Source organism: Mauremys mutica, chromosome 19 (assembly GCF_020497125.1).
Source record: "Mauremys mutica isolate MM-2020 ecotype Southern chromosome 19, ASM2049712v1, whole genome shotgun sequence".
NCBI classification, from domain to species: Eukaryota; Metazoa; Chordata; order Testudines; family Geoemydidae; genus Mauremys; species Mauremys mutica.
In genome coordinates this window covers 1,502,882-1,524,622 of record NC_059090.1, presented here as the reverse complement: position 1 = coordinate 1,524,622, position 21,741 = coordinate 1,502,882, and the positions used below count along the sequence as shown (strand labels likewise).

Genomic DNA, 21,741 nt, shown 5'->3' with positions numbered 1-21,741 from the left:
CGCTGCTTCTGGGCACGCTCCTCAGCTGGAGTACCGGAGCGAGGCAGGGTTGAGGGATGGATTAAAACATCTGAAGGGCAATAGTTTTCCCACTAGTTTGATTCTCCTACTTCTTGGAAAGGTCTACAGTAATGGCAGAAGCTCAAATGTGATTAGAGGAAGCCCTCCCCACCTCCAATTTAAAAAAAAAAAAAAAAAGTGGGCTGGGTGGACTGAGTGGAAACTCAGGTTTGTCAAAAAGAAAGGGGAAGATGCAGTCCTGGTGCTGTGACAATATATATTTTGGACTGAGTTGTGTTCTCTGTTTCCTGAGCTGGGACCATTAGGTAATAAGGTAATAATTGGAGATATACCAATCTCCTAGAACTGGAAGGGACCTTGAAAGGTCATCGAGTCCAGCCCCCTGCCTTCACTAGCAGGACCAATTTTTTGCCCCAAATCCCTAAGTGGCCCCCTCAAGGATTGAACTCACAACCCTGGGTTTAGCAGGCCAATGCTCAAACCACTGAGCTATCCCTCCCATTGAGATGACACACACAACCCCTTGCAACACATCTGGAAGATTGAGGAAGTAGCAATGGTGGACTTTAGAAAAGCTTGTGTGCGGGTTTTCCTTTCATTGGAGTAATAGGCAGGACTTCTGAATGGGGCGGATAATGGGAAGATCTTGTAAGTGTGTGACAGAAGAAACTATAGAAGTGTCTCACTTGAGGTCAAAGATTAAAAATTGTTCTCTCTCAAACCATAGTGTGTATGTGACTCTTACTTTATTTCACTTTCCTTCCTTCCCTTCAAGTGTTAAAAAGCTGATCAACTCATATTTCCTGCCTAGTTACTGGTTTTTGGTGCATTTTTCTGCTCAGGTTGGAAAAGAGAAAATGCTGCCAGTAAAAATTTTGAAAGTACATCCACTGGAGAAAGTGGATGAGGAGGCTGCTGAGAAGAAATCTGATGGAACATGTGATTCCCCATCCAGTGACAAAGAGAACTCCAGTCAAGTAGCCGAGGACAACCAGAAGGAGTCAGTGCTGAAGGAGGATGACAGCAGAAGAGAGATTATGAGTGAGTAACAAGACAGCCTACTTAAGGGTTTGTGATCTGGGGGCAAAGGGGAAGCACAAACCCAAATGTTCTCAGGCCTGGGTTATGAAATACTGTACATGCTCTCTGAAGAGCACTGTGTGGATCTTCTCACTCAGTGTTACACGATACACCAACATTCTGAGCTAGGGGTGTAGTTTGTGACAAAGTTCCTCCTCTACCTTGGTGGGTCCTGCATTTATTGACGGATTTGCTCACCTCAGTGATCTTATCCTCTGGTGGAACCCATAGTCTGGGTCAACTCCTCCTGTGCCCAATCAGGAGTTGGGAGGTTTGGGGGGAACCTGGGCCTGCCCTCTACTCCGGGTTCCAGCCCAGGGCCCGCCCTCTATTCCGGGTTCCAGCCCAGATTGCAGCTGTCTAGAGTGCCTCCTGTAACAGCTGCATGACAGCTACAACTCCCTGGGCCACTTCCCCATGGCTGCCTCCAAACACCACCTTTATCCTCACCACAGGACCTTCCTCCTGGTGTCTGATGCTTGTACTCCTTAGTCCTCCGGCAGCACATCCTCTCACTCTCAGCTCCTTGCGCCTCTTGCTCCCAGCTCCTCACATGCACCCCACAAACTGAAGTGAGCTCCTTTTTAAACCCAGGTGCCCTGATTAGCCTGCCTTGATTGGCTGCAGGTGATCTAATCAGCCTGTCTGCCTTAATTGGTTCTAGCAGGTTCCTGATTACTCTAGTGCAGCTCCTGCTCTGGTCACTCAGGGAAACAGAAAACTACTCATCCAGTGACCAGTATATTTGCCCTCTACCAGACTCCTGTACCCCACTGGTCTGGGTCTGTCACAAGTTGTAATGGAATTAAAAAGCACTGCAAGTCTGCAGCTACATGTAATCCATTACTTTGTCTTACAGAAATCAAAATATGTTTAGATTTGCCTTTGTCTAATATAGTCATATGAAAGTTTCTTCAGTAGTTCTGTTAATTACAGCATGTGTGCAGTTTCTTTAGGACCTTTATCAAAGCTGAGAAAAATTGGGCATGTTTGTCACTGGTGGAGCTGTGCTAGTGGTGTTGATAGAAGCTGTAGTATAGCCAGGGCTCGTGTCTTCATCAGTATGTTTAACTTCGCTCAGAGTAAGGTTAGATCAGATAAGGGTAGACCCAACTGCCATGACTAGGCTGTAGCTTCCAAAATTGCTGCCACTGGTTGACAGTTGTCATTCTAGTGGCAGCGTTCTTTATTAATCCCAGGCACATGGAGGCATACTCACCGCACTTGAATGACCTACACCAAGAATGTCGACCATCCAATGTTCTGTGCACACTGCAGCTGAAATAGTGTCACTGAAATAATGGCTAAGCTTTGCTCAGTTGATACTGTGGACAGGACCTAGATGTTGCTGTCACCTTGTTGGTGTTTAGAGGGAATCATTGAGAAACCTTTCCACTCTGTTGTGGGAACGCTTCAAGACTCTTCCTGTATTTCAGTCTCCTGCTGGTACCAGACACTTCTCTTCTCCACTCAGTCATGAAGATGTATCTCATCCTCTCTGAGTTTCCTGCTGGAGCATAACCAATTACACTGGTACTTGCCACGTTGCTGTATTTAGGGTCACTTTCTACATAGTGACCAGCAGACAACAAAATGCAGCTAAAACAGAGCATTGTCAACAAAAATAGTGATCAGCAGAACTAGGTAATGGTTTGCACTTCTGAAAGGTCAGTAGTATTTAACAAGGAAGAAAATACCCTCTGAGAACAATGGAGGTGATGCATGCGTGGTGATGGGGCTGGGAGTTAGGCACTAGCTAACATCTAGTGTGGTAGAATTGCTGAGAGTTAAATTTAAATTTCTGTCAACCACATCTTAAATTTAGAAGGTGTAGCTTGACACATGAGGTTCAAAAGAACGGCTGATAGGAGCAGGAGGCAAATCAAAAGCAAGGAAAACCAAAGCTGAGCTTTATGCTCTAGTGTTAATTTTTATTGTGATTTTTCTATCCCCACTTCCCTTCACAGCCCAACCATAAAATCAGCCGACCCTTGACTCTAAACATTGTGACTCTCTACTTTGAGTCAATATTTATGTTTTCTCACCTCCCCAATAGGCCTTAGGAGCCAATTCTTCCTTTCAGGCTTAGAGCTGATTGGAAAACCAAAATCAACTTTGTGGAAAAATCTGTTACTATTTTACAAGGTTGGACATAAAACAACTTAAAAATTGTTTTTCTTCCTCTTTTTCTCCCTCCACCCCTTTTTCCCATTGAACACAACAAAACGAATGTCCAAGGCTTTTTCCATGTTTTCATTTTTGCCTTTTGCTCTTTTATAACTCTTCAAAACTTCCTCAAGTTTGGAAAAGTTAATGTCAAAAGGAAAATATGGAACTCAAACATTACCCTATGTAACTCTTAAGAACTTGAACTTTTTTTGCAAAAGCTTGTGGTTTTGGAAAGGCCACTTGAATGAGAACTTTCAACCATCTCTGACCAGGCTAAATATCAAAGCTTATGTTTAAGGACACTTTACTGATTCTTGTAAAGTGCTTGTTGTTTAAACATATGTAACACCCGAGGGGGATGAGCATAGTCCCCATTTTACACATGAGGAAACTAGGAGTAGAGGTGAAGTGGCTTACGCACAGTGACACAGCAAATCACTGGCAGAACTGTAACTGGAACCAGGTTTCTCAACTTCCGGTCCTTAGCTTCTGTGGATTCTCACTCAATGCAGATGAGCTTTTGCACTGCAGGTGTATTTGAGCTGTGGACTATGTACATGTTAGTAGTAATTGTAATTGTCCATACTATCTGAGAAAATATTAACATGTGGAGAAACATTCTGGCCTTAAACTCTAAGGCTTTGTCTACACTATAAGTAGAGTGTGATTCCTCTACTCTGTACACATACTCATGGTAGCTTGATGAAAGCTAGCGTGTGTCTAAACAGCAGTAATAGTAGTAGTGAAGGCATGGCTGAGCGGTGCCAAGTACAAACCCACTTGAAACTGGTGGGTATGTACTCGGCATGGCTTGCCATGCCTCTGCTGCCACTACTGCTTTTTATACTCACTAGCTCCATGAGATCTAGTGCAAGTATGTGTACATGGGCAGGGGAATCACATCCCTAGCTCATAGTACAGACATAGCCAATCAATGTATGAAACAAATTGCTGCATTAGTAATGCTTAGAATGGGACTAAAGCACAGTAATTTAGTTAGCGAGGAAGGAAGAAACAGCAAATGCTTGTCATTGGGCAGTAATTGGCTAGAATTTGTGGAATATATTTGTTTTATTCATAGTGTGTTTGCCAAAACTTCATTAAACAAAATATTACATGAGCACAGAAACCCCAAATCAGTTAACTTCTGAATGGGGCTGTTCGAGGAACACAGCCTAGCCCTCTGTGCTTCAATATGGCTTTGTGGTTATGTCAGAAGAGTTAAGACTCCTGAGTTTTATTCTGGTTCTGCCACTGACTCTGACTTTGGTAAAGTGACTGGTCTAATCTCTGTTTAAAGTTACCCCTTGTAAAATAAGGATGATGCACACTGTAAATAGAAATTTAACATTGTAAAGCTCTTTGAAATTATCAAAGGTGCTGAGTATATAATTCCATACAAAATAATCTCTTAATAGAAACGGTAAGAGTACACCATTAAACTCTCAATATTAAGCATGTGCATGCAACTTTAACTCTGCGCTCTTGTGTGAATGCACAATATTCTTTTAATTACATGGCTGATACATTGTATGAGAAATAGTAACAATGCAATTTTTCTGCAATTTTAGATACTCATGTGATGTTATAATACTTAGCTGAGTTCCAGAGTCCTTGAAAATAAATATAAAATGCTTACTGTACTTACAACGCACTACAAATGTAGTAATGAAAACATCTGGTGTATATGCCAACTTCAGTTAATGGAATATACACAAGGGGGCAGAGTAAACCTTAGCACTTTCTTGGCACTCATCCTACCCTCCCCCCCCCTTTTTTTTTTTTGGTAAAAGGGATAAATAAAGCAGTTTCATCTCTTGGGTTTGAAGCCCTGCTGCCTTGCAGAGGTTCCTGTATAGTGCATGTTGATTCTATGACGTGGATATATCTAATCTGCAGTAGGCATCCCCTGTCCTACAGACACTAGGACAGAGGTGGGCAAACTTTTTGGCCCGAGGGTCACGTCTGGGTATGGACATTGTATGGTGGGCCATGAATGCTCATGAAATTGGGAGTTGGGGTGCGGGAGGAGGTGAGGGCCCTGGCTGGGGGTGTGGGCTGTGGGGTGGGGCCAGAAATGAGGAGTTCAGGGTGCAGGCTGGGGCTCCAGGCTGGGGCAGGGGGTTAGGGTGCAGGGGAGGAGGGGTGAGGGCTGGGGTGCGGGCTCTGGGGTGGGGCTGGGGATGAGGGGTTGGGGGTGCAGGAGGTTTCTCCAGGCTGAGACAGAGAGGTTCGGAGGCCAGGAAGGGGATCAGGGCTGGGGCAGGGGGTTGAGACATGGGAGGGGGTCAGGGGTGCAGGCTCCAGCGGCGTTTACCTCAAGCAGCTCCCAGAAGTAGCGACATGTTTTCCCTCCGGCTCCCCCCAGCCAATGGGAGCTGTGGGGGCAGCGCGCCGAACTCCCTGGCTGAGCCAGAGGAGGGGACATGCTGCTGCTTTTGGGAGCCGCGCTGAGCGGGGCAAGCCCCGGGCCCCACTCCCCGGCGGGAGCTCGGCGGCCGGATTAAAACATCTGGAGGGCCGAATGCGGCCCCCGAGCTGTAGTTTGCCCATCCCTGCACTAGGGCTTGGGGAGAAGCCCCCCCTTTTGTATATCATATGAGTAGTGCAGCTGGAAGGGACTCCTAAGGTGCGCAAACAAGGCTTGCAGTCCTGCATGCCTTTGTAGGTTCACCATCATGGAATGGGAATAAGCAGGCTGGGCAGCTGAAATTGTCAGGTTAGGAGACTTCAGGCAGCTGGGAAGCCATACATTTAACTCTGCTAATGTTGAAAAACTAATTTCATTAGCATTTAAGCTGTTTTATGATTTTTGTGTACATGTGCACAAGTCTGTGGGGGTACTTTTCACAAGTTTAGTGAAAAAAATTTACTGTATAGTCACAGTGCAGTTAAATCAAAAGCAACTTTCTCTGGAGCAAGGCTGAGTATTGCTCCTCAAAGGCTATTTCCACTTGTTTAAAAATGAGTGAAACGTCTTAGAAAGTGAGCCAAAAAATCTGAACAGAGGCAAAGTATTAAACTTCAGCGTGAAAAGTGTTTTTCTAAGACTCAATGTGAGCCATTGGAAACAGTTATATAACCTGAACTGTAGCAGTCACAAAACGTTTTTGGACTATCCAAAACATTTGGTAAATAAAAGGAGACAGCTTCATTTGGATGCTTTAGGGTGTTAACGCCATTTGGTTAATCCAGGTCTTGCTGGAGAATAACTTGTACCTGTAGAAGACTTTTTTAAAATCAGATTGTAATGCCTAAAAATGTGGTCGCATTTTTAACTCTAATCTTTATTATATGTAGTCAATGTATCCACAGCCAAAATGTGTCTTAGCATTCAGACACTGAGTTCTGCTCATTCAGTTCTCTGCTTTCATTTTCTAAGACCCAGATCCTCCAAGCTATTTAGGCTCCTAACTTCCACTGAAATCAATGGGAGTTAGCTGCCTGAATTACCTATTGAGGATCTGGGATGAAATGTTTTGCACACAACTTTCATTGTGCTCTTGATCATTAAAAACATAATATGGTAATGTCCCTTCTATGACTATAAGTCAGTAATACTGTTAAAATGTTAACAGTATCAGAGGGGTAGCTGTGTTAGTCTGGATCTGTAAAAGCAGCAAAGAGTCCTGTGGCACCTTATAGACTAACAGACGTTTTGCAGCATGAGCTTTCGTGGGTGAATACCCACTTCGTCGGATGCATGTAGTGGAAATTTCCAGGGGCAATGTTAACAAATATTTGTAGAACAAATGCATAAGACCAACTTATGACTTATGCATCCTGAGCAGCCAAGAGTGCCTCTCTTCTTATCTGATCTTCTCTCAGGCCTCTGCTACTGTGTTCTGGGCCTTTCACTTCAAGACCAAGCTAGTGTAATGTGCTGTACATGGGGCACAGCCTTTTAGACTCTGGAAACTAAAGCTAGTGCAGAATGTGGCTGCCCATTTATTAAATGGTACTTCACGCAGAGAGCACATTATACCTATGCTATTTAATCTAATCCACAATGCCTCCTTATTAATCTTCGAAGGAGTGTAAAGTGTTGGCTGCATAACTTGTAAAGCCACAATGCTTTAGGACCTGGCTGTTGGAGACTGATTCTCTCACCATGCAATAGTGCTGTAGGTAGAATCAGCTGAAATATTTGAGCTTATGGTCCCCTGGTTTAAAAAGGAGAGAGTTTTCCTCTTGCATAATATTTTTCTGTGAGGGTGTGATGCTTCCTAGGGTTGTGAGGCACCTTGCTACCACCTGCCCTTAGCATGAGAGTGTCTTCTCTATACCTGCCAGGGGTCGGGTCCCTGACAACACTGGCCACAGGCAACCCAAGTATTACCTTCTCTGGCTCTGCCGTCCCTCTGCAGGCAAGCAGTAAGTACACACCAAGCCCTTCAAGCATTTCTCTGGAGTGCCCAGCCCCTGTTCTACTCAGCACTCACAGAATAACTACTCCCAAAGAAATAGTACACACCAGCTTACTAGTTTTAACTCAGGATCACCACTCTGCTTAACAAATAGCACTTGATAATAAACTTATTCTTTTTTTCACTATAAATATACATAAGAACGGAGATTCAAATAATAGAAAGTAAGAATAGTAGAAACAAATGCTTACATATAAACCAAAATCATAACATGCTTTCTAGAGCCTAAACTTAACTCACGGGACATTCCCCTAGCTTACACCAAATTCTTCTCCCAGCATTGTTAACCGGGATGGCTGAGATCTCCTTTCATAAGATCAAGTCTTCTCGCAGTTTCTTTGCAGATTTAAGGATGCCAGTGTCTCACTGCACCCCAAGATGTACCAGATCTCTGATCTTTACCTGAAAACTGTCCATCTGTCTCCCCCCCACATCTTCCTCTGTTGTTTACCTTTTCCTATTAATTTCCTTCTGAAGTCTCCAAGCCCTTCATTAGCACTTGACTCAGTATGCTACTACAGTGGTTTCATCCAGTGGTATGAGTACCCCTGGGGGTACGCAGATGTCTTCTGTGGGTACATCAACTCATCTAGATATTTGCTTGGATTTACAATAAGCTACATAAAAAGCACTAGCGAAGTCAGTACAAACTAAAATTTTATATAGACAATGACTTTATGCTGCTCTATATACTATACACTGAAATGCAAGTGCAATATTTATATTCCAATTGATTTACCATATAATTATATGGTAAAAATGAGTTGGTAAGCCATTTTTCAGTAATAGTGTGCTGTGACACTTTTGTATTTTTGTGTCTGATTTTGTAAGCAAGTAGTTTTTAAGTGAGGTGAAACCTGGGGGTACGCAAGACAAATCAGACTCCTACAAGGGATACAGTAGTCTGGAAAGGTTGAGAGCCACTGTGCTAGTAGACTTTTGTTGTAAGACACACACAATATGCAATGGTCCAGCAGAGGAATAAGTGTCTCCCATTTCTTGTCTGGAGAAGTTTGTCTCAAGGCACCTGTGAGTGACCTGCCTTTACCTACAAGGCCTAGAGAACATAATTTTCAACATATCTATATGACTTCTCATATATGTTCCATACATACATCTCACAATGATTGATGACCAATGTGACACATGCTTTCATTAGAGACCTCACATGACATTATTTTGGTGAACCCAGGGATCTGTGTATCACTGTGCCTTCTGCCAGTCGGCATCAGGAGGTCCTTGAGTTACAAAGAAATCCTCAGTTTAGGTACTTGTTCCTCATTGACATTGTCTACCAGATCTTAGCTGCCTTCTGAGCAGACCGCAATGCCATCTTTTTTCCCTTTTGCATCCAGATTGTAAGTGGAGTGAGGGATAAAGTTGGTTAGATGTGGCAATGTTATGATTTTGTTGACATATTAATGTGTGGATGGTCTGTTGCTAGGGATTTATCTTTGATATTTGTATGATGTGCTTTAATTGTTAGTGTCTAGAGGTGCTAAGTTTGTTAAAACCATAATGTTTACAAATAGACATAATGGTGTATAGAAGTCTGTTTCTAACCTAGGTCTAGAGCAGGGGTTGCCAACCTGAGCCTAAGAAGAAGCCAGAATTTAGCAAAGAGCCACAGTAATACTTCAGCAGCCTGCTCTCCGCCCCGCCACTTCAGCACCTCCTGCCGATCAGCGCCTCCCGTCCCCACTCCCTGTGCCACCTGCCTGCCGTGATCAGCTGTTTCGCAGTGTACAGGAGGCTCTGGGATGGAGGGGGGGAGGGGCAAGGGTGCAGCAGACTCAGAGGAAGGGGCCGGGGCCTGGGGTTGAGCAGTGGAAAGTTGGCACCTGTAGCTCCAGCCCCGGAGTCAGCACCTATGCAAGGAGCCGCATATTAACTTCTGAAGAGCCGCATGCGGTTCCGGAGCCACAGGTTGACCATCCCTGGTCTAGAATTTGTCTAAGTACACAAACATGATCTTTTTTTTTCTCTTTTTTTTAATTCATAGCAATGAGTGTAAAAATAAAACTTGGGGATGGTCTTCCACAGTAAGTTCTTTTTTAATAAGAGATCCTTTTTTTTAGGAAAGACAAACTTCTGGCTGTTTTCTGGTCAAGAAATACACCTGTTCATTCTAGTAGTTGTCATTATTCCTTTGAGCAACTTAACAATTGTAATATGCGTATTTCGATAGACTGAACATCTTGTGTTGAAGACAGCTGACCCACTCACTCTCCTGATAACATCTTTTCTCAGAAACTTAATAACTTAGAATTCTTGCTCACATTTTCATAAGCCATTTAAGACCATTAAAGTTAGCTTATTCTGTACCATTAGTTGGTAGTAAGTCTCCGTGGTGGAATTTATTTCCAGATATAAGTGATCTGATCAAATTCACCAGCTCTAGTTGGTTGTTAAAATGGCACACCGAAAACACCACTGAGAAATCAATACTTAAAACTTCGGTCTTGCCCTATTGTGATTAGTACTACAGCTCTTCTGGGATGTGATCATCTACTTTAGCAAGGCCACTGCATTTTCTAGATACTGCTGGGAGGGATAAAGTGAATGGTGCATCTAAGTATCAGTTTCACAACTAGAGCTTTTGGCAGTAACACTGATCAATTTTATCTATTGGTGACCAGCTTAAAGGATCTGAGCAGGTGTAGAGGACTAGATCCCTATAAAACCGTCCTCTCTGTGTGTAGATGGTTATAGGCAAACCACTGTGAAGATGGGCTCAGTGGTGGTCCCTCATGCATGTTAAGGTGTCCTAGGTGCTTTACTGAGGGAACTTGAAAGACTGGGGAGCATTAAAGGAACATGTGACAAGTCTAAGCATGATCTGTTAATGGTATGACTGTAGTCTTTTTTAATTCTATAGCCCCTAGTTGGTCTGTCTCAGCAGTGCATCAATAACTGTCTGTCTTCTGGTTGATCAGGTGACCGGGCACGTAGGTCCCCTCGGAAACTTCCTACTTCTCTGAAGAAGGAAGAGAAGAAGTGGGTGCCACCTAAATTCCTGCCACACAAATATGATGTCAAGCTGCAAAATGAAGATAAGGTGAGTTGCCTGTATGAATCTTCTACTATGCAGTGTGACAGAAAAGGATGAAATAAATAACCCCTATGTGCCATCAAGCAGCAGTGAAGATTCTTTTAACCACATTCAGTATTGTATAGAAATGTTGTCTGAAGACTTGGTGAGTAAGATGGCTGTTAACTGGCTAATCTCTGATCTGTCTGCCAATTGGTTGATGAAACCTGGCCAGTGATATAAATTTTTTTATTAAAGCTAATGTTAAAAAAAAAAAAGTAATACACAGGTTAAGAAAAGAGTGTCTGTACATGTGGGTATAGTGCTTAGATTGTCCACAAATACAAAGTTTGTCTTAAAAGTCATAAGATACATATAGTACATAATCAGCAATAACCTAAATTTAGGTGAATAAATTTAACAGTACCATTTAGATATTAGCATCCAAATATTTGGGTACATCACTGATAAAAAGTTGTAGAGTTGTTTGTGTAAAGCGAAATATATCAATGAGTGAAGATTGTCCCTCGGTAATTGAGAATTTAGGGTGGGTTGTCCATTTAGAATATACAATCCATTAGGAAAGTATTTCAGTTACTTTCCCAATTGTGCTTCTCATCAGCACTCTAGCTCATCCCTCCTGGTATTGCTTGTAGAAGTGACCAAGAGTAACTGCTTATATTGTAACTGCATCTGAAGAAGTGGGTTTTTACCCATGAAAGCTTATGCCCAAATAAATCTGTTAGTCTTTAAGGTGCCACCAGACACCTCATTGTTTTTGTGGATATGGACTAACACGGCTACCCCTCTGATGCTTATATTTAATTAACCAGTGATATTTTGAGAGTGACATCATAGCTAATTACACTTCAGGATGCACTTTGGTTTGCAGCACTGCTGCATGCTTTCTATCAGCTGTTCACTAGGTGATGTAATCCTGATAGGAAGGCAGCAATGACTTGAAACTAATGATTACAGCTTGCAGAGTAACTCCTCTGGTCTCAAAAAGGTTTTGATAGACTAGTCTCTTTTCTTTAACCAAATATTAATGATTGAGCATTGTCGCCAAAACAAAGTAGTAGACTTTGGCAAGGAATCCGCAACGTAAGTTAACATTTCAAATACTTCAGTGACAGTTTTTAGCTAATTGAACATCCCACCAACTTCTCTCAACTCTCAGTGCTACAAGCGCTATTTGTTCTAATCTGAGGTTGCATTGGTGGTGGTCACACAAAGAAAGGGGTAAGAGGTGATGTAGTGTACCATACCTGTGCTCTTGTGCCGTGTGTTGTTTGAGAGAATATATAAACATTGAATGTTACTAATCTATCTTGGTGTGATGTTTCAAAGATTATCAGCAATGTGCCAGCAGATAGCTTAATCCGTACAGAGCGACCACCCAACAAAGAAATCCTGAGGTATTTCATCCGCCATAATGCACTACGGGCTGGCACAGGCGAGAATTCTCCATGGGTGGTAGAAGATGAATTAGTGAAGAAGTACTCTCTTCCCAGTAAATTTAGTGACTTTCTGCTAGACCCACATAAGGTAAGAATGCTCATTTAAAAATCTGCTTGCAGGGTAGGGCTGGGGGTATGGAAGAGACACTGGCCAAGATTTTCAAGTGAATAATTTTTTTTGGAGGCTCCAAATTTGAGACATCTTGTAGGGGCTTAGTTTTCAGACTGAAAGCCCTGCACTTTCTGAAAATCAGCTCCATTAAGGCAACTTTAGATGAGCACCTAAAATAGTCATCTTTGAAAAGGCTGGCTGGAGTGGGAGGTCTTAAACCCTCTTAAGGAGTGGAACTAGGTGAGAAGCCTGTAGTTCTGGGGTCATCAGGTAGAATTAAAGTCAGATGAAGTCTATTGTAAATTGCATTTCTCCTTGCCAATCAGTGGCAATTATATAAGGAGCCCCCACTCTTGGATAAGAAGAAAAATAAGTTTAGTTGGACACAATATTGTCAGCAACAGATCAATGCAATAAATGTTGCTTTTTTCTAGGTGGTCACTCGCAACAATTTTTGTCTCAATCCCCTAGCCATCCAGAAAACATACTTGTTTGTGCAACACTGAAGTGTAGAAAATTTGGGTAAAGGAGACCTACAAATACTATTGTAAGGCAATGTGTTTATTTAATTAACTTATTTCATTTAGAGGTTTTTGCCCCGACACAAGACACTGAAAATCTAGTGGCACAATTACCATGATTGCATTTTCTTTGCCTTAGGCAAGCAATATAAATCCCAGCTGTTGAAGCTAACTTGAGATGTCAGGAGTTTACTACATAGGAGAAAACTAACCTTTATCGAGTAGTGTGAATTACTGAATCATTTATCCGGTTATCGTAGTTTAGAGATTGTAGTTGAGATATTAAATATTTTGGTTTTGTAACTGTATTTCCATAGTCCCTGCAGAATTAATACTTTCATATAGTGTGCTGGATTCACAAATCTTAAAATACTTTACAAAGGAAGGCCAGGATTACCCTCTTTTATAAGTGGGAAATCGCGGTGTAGAGGTGAAGTGATTTGCCCGAGTGCGTTATCATGTCAGTGGCAGAGCTGAAAATAGGACTTGAATCTCCCAGTCATGTGCCCTACGTTTGGACCATACTGCCACTAAACTAGATAGATAATCTATTCTATTTGCGTGTTATCCTAGATGCTGGCTTGCCATCCCTTAACTGAGGGAGCTACTTCTGGCAACCCTGTGGCAACTATCACATGTACTGAATATTCCACATAGCAGTGATAAAAGGGGCTTTCAGTATTGTGGTTAAACAAGACTCATCCCTCACCCCCAAAAGGGCTAACTATTGTACCATTGCCTCAATATACACCGTATTGAAACCCTGCTGGAGCACAGAATCTGCCCTTGGGAGGTGTGCATGTTGGGAAAGTCCTGTTTTTCCTTTATGGAATAATTCTAGCATGATTCAAACTTAGTAAAACTGCACCCTAGAACAAAAAGTGATTTCCTTACATCTTTTTGCCTGCCCTAGTAGGGTGGCTCTGTGCTCTAACAGGAATATTTAGTCTCACATAGAAGTCTGGTGTAGGTTCATTTAAAGGAAAGATTAATATAAAATCATTAATATGCAGACTGCCTCTTAATTTGCTGTAGTATTTGGGGCATTCAGTTACTAAAAATACATAATTAAAAAGTATTTACTCAAAGCATTAAAGGTGGTTAGCATTCAAAGCACCAAAGGAGGCATGCTATCAATGTAAAGAATTTTATTCTATTTGAACTTGCAGGGACTTATCTACACTGCTGCAAGTCTTTGGTAAATAGTGCATTAGCTGTCCCTAGAACAAGAGCACTGTTTTTATGAAACTCTTAGCCCTGGTCAGCTTGAGATGGTATTTGAGCCTGAGACACCAGTGTTGTGCCTGTACTCTGTCAATGGAGGGCCTACAGTACATTCTGTTGAACAAGTGTAGCAAAAAACTTGCAAATCTGTTGTAATCAGTTTTACTTTTGGGGGGAGGAAGCTGCTGTTACTTTCATACCATTCACTGCCTCTTCTAGTTACTTCCTATTAGGAAACAGTAAAACTGAATCTGTGGGAGAAGCTTAACATTGTTTTATATTTCACTGTAAATATTTAGGGAGTCCTGACCTTTATCAGGTCCATCTATTGAAATGTTAGAGAATTCTTGCCATAGCCAATTTCTGGTTTCTTAGAACTTTTACTGGCAAATTCTAAGAAGGGAAGTGGGGTAGCATACTGTCTGGAGAACTGGCGAGTGAAGACAGGACATAGGAGCTAAAGTTAAATACCGAGAGCTTGACAGGAAAACAAAATTGTCAACATCTGACTGCTCTTACTTCTCAGAAATTTCCCCAACATAGATTTGTTCTCTTCTTGTAAAGAAATGCCTAAACCATATGTTGATTTGACGGACAACTTGTTGCCAAATGTAGCTACTTGGGGCGGGGCGGAAAAATCAGTTTTCTATAGTTATGGAAGTACAAAAGAGCCTGCAAGGACAATGTTCTCCTCTGGCTTGACAGTTGTATCAAAGTATGGAATAGAAACTTTTTTGATCACTGGTCTTGGACCAATGCTTGGGGAAAGTTTACTAATCCTAAGAGCATCTACACTGATACTGCCAAAGTAGAGTTAACCCTGATAGGTTATGAAAGACTGGACTTTCTACTGTGGGTTGTTACAGTTGTTTGTAATCTTGTAAAACATCTTAATAGTCCCAGACAATGTAAAGTCAAAATTTTCACCTATGCTGTTTCCCTCTCTGAAGTCTGCAGCGTAAACATACCTTCAGTAAAACACCTGCGGCTGGCCTGTGTCAGCTGACTCGAGCAAGGTCTGCAGGGCTATAAAATTGCAGTGTAGTTCGGACTCTGGATAGAGCCTTGGTTCTGGGACCCTCCCCTCCGGCAGGGTCCTGGAGCCTGGGCTACAGCTAGAGTCCAAACGTATACACTGCAATTTTATAGTTCTGCAGCCCAAGTCCTGCAAGTCTGAATCGGCTTAGGTTGGCCATGGTGCTCTTTTCAGTGTAGGCATCCACATGGCACTCAGGGTATACAAAGGATGAATATAGGCAAACAACACAGGAATGTAGGGACAAGATTAGAAAGGCAAAGGCACAAAATGAGCTCAAACTAGCTATAGGAATAAAGGGAAACAAGAAGGCATTAGAAGCAAAAGGAAGACCAAGGACAGGGTAGGCCCACTGCTCAGTGAGGAGGGAGAAACAGTAACAGGAAACTTGGAAATGGCAGAGATGCTCAATTACTTCTTTGTTTTGGTCTGCACCGAGAAGTCTGAAGGAATGCCTAACTAACATAGTGAATGCTAATGGGAAGAGGGGTAGGTTTGGAAGATAAAATAAAAAAAGTTAAAAATCACTTAGAAAAGTTAGATGCCTGCAAGTCACCAGGGCCTGATGAAATGCATCCTAGAATACGCAAGGAGCTAATAGAGGAGGTTTCTGAGCCTCTAGTTACTATCTTTGGAAAATCATGGGAGACGGGAGAGATTCCAGAAGACTGGAAAAGGGCAAATATAGTGCACATCTATAAAAAAGGTAAATTAAAAACAACCCAGGAAACTACAGACCAGTTAGTTTAACTTCTGTGCCAGGGAAGATAATGGAGCAAGTAATTAAGGAAATCTGCAAACACTTGGAAGGTGGTACGGTGATAGGGAATAGCCAGCATGGATTTGTAAAGATCAAATCGTGTCAAACCAATCTGATAGCTTTCTTTGATAGGATAACGAGTCTTGTGGATAAGGGAGAGGCTGTGGATGTGGTATACCTAGACTTTAGTAAGGCATTTGATACGGTCTCGCATGATATTCCTATCAACAAACTAGGCAAATACAATTTAGATGGGGCTACTATAAAGTGGGTGCATAACTGGCTGGATAATCGTACTCAGAGAGTAGTTATTAATGGTTCCCAATCCTGCTGGAAAGGTATAACAAATGGGGTTCCACGGAGGTCTCTTTTGGGACCGGCTCTGTTCAATATCTTCATCAACGACTTAGATATTGGCATAGAAAGGACGCTTATTAAGTTTGCAGATGATACCAAACTGGGAGGGATTGCAACTGCTTTGAAGGATAGAGTCATAATTCAAAATGATCTGGACAAATTAGAGAAATGGTCTGAGGTAAACTGGATGAAGTTTAATAAAGACAATTGCAAAGTGCTCCACTTAGGAAGGAACAGTCAATTTCATACATACAGAATGGGAAGAGACTGTCTAGGAAGGAGTATGGCAGAAAGGGATCTAGGGGTTATAGTGGACTACAAGCTAAATACGAGTCAACAGTGTGGTGCTGTTGCAAAAAAAGCAAACATTATTCTGGGATGCATCAACAGGTGTGTTGTGAGCAAGACACGAGAAGTCATTCTTCTGCTCTATTCTGTGCTGGTTAGGCTCAACTGGAATATTGTGTCCAGTTCTGGGCTCTGCATGTCAAGAAAGATGTGGAGAAATTGGAGAGGGTGCAGAGAAGAGCAACAAGAATGATTAAAGGTCTAGAGCAGCGGTCCCCAACCTTTTTGGCACCAGGGACCGGTTTCGTAGAAAAAAAAATTTCCGCGGACCTGTGGGATGGTTTTGGGACGATTCAAGTGCATTACATTTATTTTTGTACTTTTATTTCTATTATTATTGTAATATATAATGAAATAATTATACAACTGACCATAATGCAGAATTAGTGGGAGCCCTGCCCCCTATCTGGCCCCCACCCACTTCCTGCCCCCCCGACTGCCCACCCCCCTCAGAATCCCCGACCCATCCTGCTCCTTGTCCCCTCACCATCCCCCAGAGACCCTCACCACCCTGGGACCCCACCCCTGCTCCCTGTCCCCTGACTGCCCCAACCCCTATCCCCCGCTGAGTCCTGACAGACCCCCCCGGAACACCCACAATCCAACCCCCGCCATTCTCTGCCCCCTGACCGCCCCCTCTCTGTGCCCTGACTGTCCCCAGGACTCCCTGCCCCTTAGCCAACCCACCTGGCCCCAGCCTCTTACCCCCGGCTCCCTCCTCACCCGGAGCCTCAGCGCCTTGCCCGACAGCTGCAGCATGCCTCCGGCGGGGCCTGAGCTCCGTTCCGCTCAGAGCCGTGTGGTGAGGGGGCGGGGCTGGGAGCTCCACGCCGAGCGGAGGGAGCAGAGCTCAGCCCGGAGCTCCCAGCCCCGCCCCCTCACCATGTGGCTCTGAGCGGGGTGGGGCTCAGGAGCCCTGCCGGAGACACGCCGCTTGATGTGCTAGGGGTCGGTTCGCGGCCCGGTTCCTAACAGGCCGCAGACCGGTACCGGTCCGCGGCCCGGGGGTTGGGGACCCCTGGTCTAGAGAACATGACCTACGAAGGAAGGCTGAAAGAATTGGGTGTGTTTAGTTTGGGAAAGAGAAGACTGAGAGGGGACATGATAGCAGTTTTCAGGTATCTAAAATGGTGTCATAAGGAGGTGGGAGAAAACTTGTTCATCTTAGCCTCTAAGGATAGAACAAGAAGCAATGGGCTTAAACTGCAGCAAGGGAGGTTTAGGTTGGACATTAGGAAAAAGTTCCTAACTGTCAGGGTGGTTAAACACTGGAATAAATTGCCTAGGGAGGTTGTGGAATCTCCGTCTCTGGAGATATTTAAGAGTAGGTTAGATAAATGTCTATCAGGGATGGTCTAGACAGTATTTGGTCCTGCCATGAGGGCAGGGGACTGGACTCAATGACCTCTCGAGGTCCCTTCCAGCCCTACAATCTATGAGTCTATATACCATAGCCATTTCCTATGTTCAAGAGGCAGAATGTAACTGACTTAAGGGAGAGTAAAAGCAAATGACTCTTCACCCCTGTAACTTCTCTTAAGTGGAAACAAGAGCTGCTTATATCAGCTGAATGGCACTAAAGTGCCTTCATTACCCTGTGGGGTAGAAAGAATAACGCTGTAAGTGCCTGGGAATTAATGTAGTAGTTAAGATTACTTCAGGACTTTCATAATCACAACTCTGAGAATCTTTAAGGAGGAAGTTTTCCATGCGTGGCCTTAGCCCAGAGGTAAATTCAAACAATTTTAAAATCTGAAATTGTTGGAGGACAAACCAATCTAGGATTCGTTCCTCAGTTCTGCCAAAATAACTTTGAGCTGTCAGCATGTTCAACTGGCACACATGACACACATTTATATCTAACATAAATGGTTAAGAGGGTTATCACTAATATCATGCTGAAAACAACTTTCTCTGTGGGTGGTCTCCTGCAATGTTTATATGCTGTCTTCAGTGGTGCTCTCTGCAATAAGGGCGTTAAAAGAAAACTAAACTTTCATTAAATGGTTAATCTTAATGTAGTAGTAAACATTCAGAAGTCAGGAAATAAGAATGCCAACATTACTATGAGAAAGGTAACTTGATTATGATGGGCACATGCTTACTGTATCTGAAATATGTACCTTATCATAGCAATTATTAGAATGTTGAACATCCTGTTTCTTTTGTTATGCTTGACATGACAGAATTTTTACTAAAACCTTAACTTTTTCACTCTGACTTCTGATAGTTGCAATAATATTTATAACACGGAGGTTATAAATATTATTGCAAGTCTTCTGTGTTATTTTTGAGTTTTTGAAATTAACCCATCCAGATGCTCATGACCTGAATCTCAGAAATCAGTAGGAGCTGGGGGTGATTGCAGCACCTTAAAAATGAGGCCGCTAAACTACCACTGTGTAGTCCTTTATTGGACCAACTTCTGTTGGTGGACGAGACAAATGAGCTTTCACCAGCAGAAGTTGGTCCAAGAAAAAGGCTTGTCACCCACCTTGTCTCTCTGATATCCTGGGATCAACACAGCTACACAAATGCTACAAACAATTGTGTAATCCTATTGATTAGGTAACAGTCCTGAACAATAGAACTGCATTGACAAATGGATCACTCCAAAGGCTAAAAACCCTCCAAATCCACCCTCATATTGTCAGGAAAGACTTCAGAGCAGGCCTCTGAAACTAATGAGTCCTCTTTTTACCGTACAAACTTACAAGCAAACAAATGCATAAATCTGTGAAAACTACAAAGCTTTTTCATGTAATTCAGTTGGAAGTAACTTTAAAACATCATTGTAGCAAACAAACTTAACAAACAACAAATTTTAAAGCTGAATGTTAAATCCTCCTAAGATGGGCTGTTAACTTTATAAACTGAGGAACTCTATAGCAAACTGAAAGCCATTGCAGTGGTCTGTGTGTGTCCCTCAGTATACTGTGTACTGAACTTACTTGTTAAACTGAACAGGGAACTGAACTAAACTTACCTGTTAAAAATAATTATCAGGGAAAGGTTTTTCAGACATTGCCCCTGCTTAGATTGGTTTTATATTAATATCTCTTCTTAAATTCTAGTACATGACTCTCAACCCCTCAACCAAAAGGAAGAGCTCTGGATCACCTGACAGAAAGCCCTCCAAGAAGTCCAAAACTGATGGATCTTCACTGGGCCAGCCACTGAGCCCTACGCTGTGGTGTCATGTGCATTTGAAGAAATCTATTATTGGCTCTCCATTAAAAGTAAAGAACTCTAAGAACCCAAAATCCTCCAAAGAGGAGTTGGAGGAGGTGATGAAAATAGTGTCTCCAGGCAAACTTGGTGCTGACTTCCACATTCCTAAGAGGAGCCGACTAGGGAAGGGCAGTGACAAATCCTTAGACAAGAAACTGAAAGGCAAAAGGGTCCTGAATGGGCAGAAGTCCCCTGGGAAATCAAAATCACCCAGGAAAGGTCTGAAGAATCCCAAGATGAAACTGAAACAAATGACACTACTGGACATGGCAAAAGGCACCCCTAAGGTGTCTAGAACTCCTAAGAGCTCAGCAGGGACTCCCAGGTCCTCCAGCAAACCCCAGAAACATCTTCCTCCTGCTGCGCTCCACCTCATTGCCTATTACAAGGAAAACAAAGACCGGGAGGATAAAAAAAGTGCCCTTTCCTGCATCATCTCCAAAACAGCCCGGCTACTCTCAAATGAGGACCGTGCCCGTCTTCCTGAAGAGTTGCGAGGGATAGTACAGAAACGCTATGAACTCTTAGAGCACAAAAAGAAATGGGCTTCCATGACAGAGGAACAGCGCAAGGAGTATCTGAAGAAGAAACGGGAGAAGCTGAAAGAGAAACTAAAGGAGAGAGCAAAAGAGCGGAAGGAAAAGGAGATGCAGGAAAAACTGGAAAAGCAGAAGCGGTATGAGGACCAAGATCTTAAAGGAAAGAATTTGCCTGCTTTTAAACTAGTGGATACTCCAGAAGGACTTCCCAATACTCTCTTTGGGGATGTGGCCATGGTGGTGGAGTTCCTGAGCTGTTACTCAGGCTTACTGATGCCAGATGCTCAGTATCCCATTACAGCAGTCTCCTTGATGGAGGCTCTGTGTGCAGAGAAAGGGGGCTTTCTCTACTTGAACCGGGTGCTGGTCATTCTTCTGCAGACCCTGCTGCAGGATGAAATTGCCGAAGACTACGCTGAGTTGGGAATGAAACTCTCAGAAATCCCCCTTACCTTGCATTCTGTTTCTGAGCTTGTCCGCCTGTGTCTACGCAAGTCAGATGTGCAGGAGGAAAGTGAGGTTTCTGATAATGTAGATGAGAGCAAGGATTCAGCTACCTTTGAGGATAATGAGGTACAAGATGAGTTTTTGGAGAAGTTGGAGACATCAGAGTTCTTTGAGCTGACATCTGAGGAGAAGCTACAGATAGTCACAGCACTCTGCCACCGAATCCTAATGACTTACTCTGTGCAGGACCATGTGGAAGCAAAGCAGCAGATGTCAGCTGAGCTTTGGAAGGAGCGGCTAGCTGTGCTGAAGGAAGAGAATGACAAGAAAAGAGCAGAAAAGCAGAAACGGAAAGAAATGGAGGCTAAAAACAAAGAGAATGGGAAAGATGAGAATGGGGTGGGAAGGAATGACAAGAAAAAAATTGAGATGGTAAAAACAGAGCAACAGATGGAAATAGAGGCTGAAGATATGATTAGTGCTGTGAAAAGCAGGAGACTTCTTGCCATTCAAGCCAAGAAAGAGAAGGAGCAACAGGAGAGGCAAATGAGAGGTACAATACTAGAGTACTGGAGTGTGTGTGTGTGGGAGCTGGGGAACGGGATACAAAAGTAATCAGTTCAGTTCTCCATTTCCAGTAGTGTTACCTGGCCATGAGGGATTTTATGGCTGGTGTCGATTAAGGTCTCTAGTTCTCTTGATGTGAGGCATTGTGCAGCCTGCAGGATTTTCAAAGCCACAGCTATGTGGTGCTTTAATATTACTCCAGTAGCTCAAAATTTGGTGTGCTATGTGTCAGATCCTCTTCTTTCAGTTTTGCCTCTTCAGAAATCCCCCACAAAGTACCTTCCTAGTTCTCACATGGGGAGGGTTGGAAAACAGCAAGCCTAGTTGGAGCACAGCCAAGCACTGCTCAGCACAGAGACCTGGTCAGGCCGGGCTCTGCAGCTGCACTGCCCCAGGAGCTCGCAGCTCCGC

General features: G+C 43.2%; 1 protein-coding gene across 1 annotated transcript in view; it reads left to right on the top strand.

Moving 5' to 3' along the window:
• Positions 1-21,741, top strand: part of BAZ1B (bromodomain adjacent to zinc finger domain 1B) — an 88,092-nt gene that overhangs the window by 14,384 nt on the left and 51,967 nt on the right. Inside the window, exons 4-7 of the mRNA XM_044993982.1 lie at positions 864-1,062; positions 10,634-10,755; positions 12,079-12,276; positions 19,621-21,316. Coding sequence (XP_044849917.1) covers positions 864-1,062; positions 10,634-10,755; positions 12,079-12,276; positions 19,621-21,316 — 2,215 coding nt within the window. The remainder of the gene's footprint in view (positions 1-863; positions 1,063-10,633; positions 10,756-12,078; positions 12,277-19,620; positions 21,317-21,741) is intronic.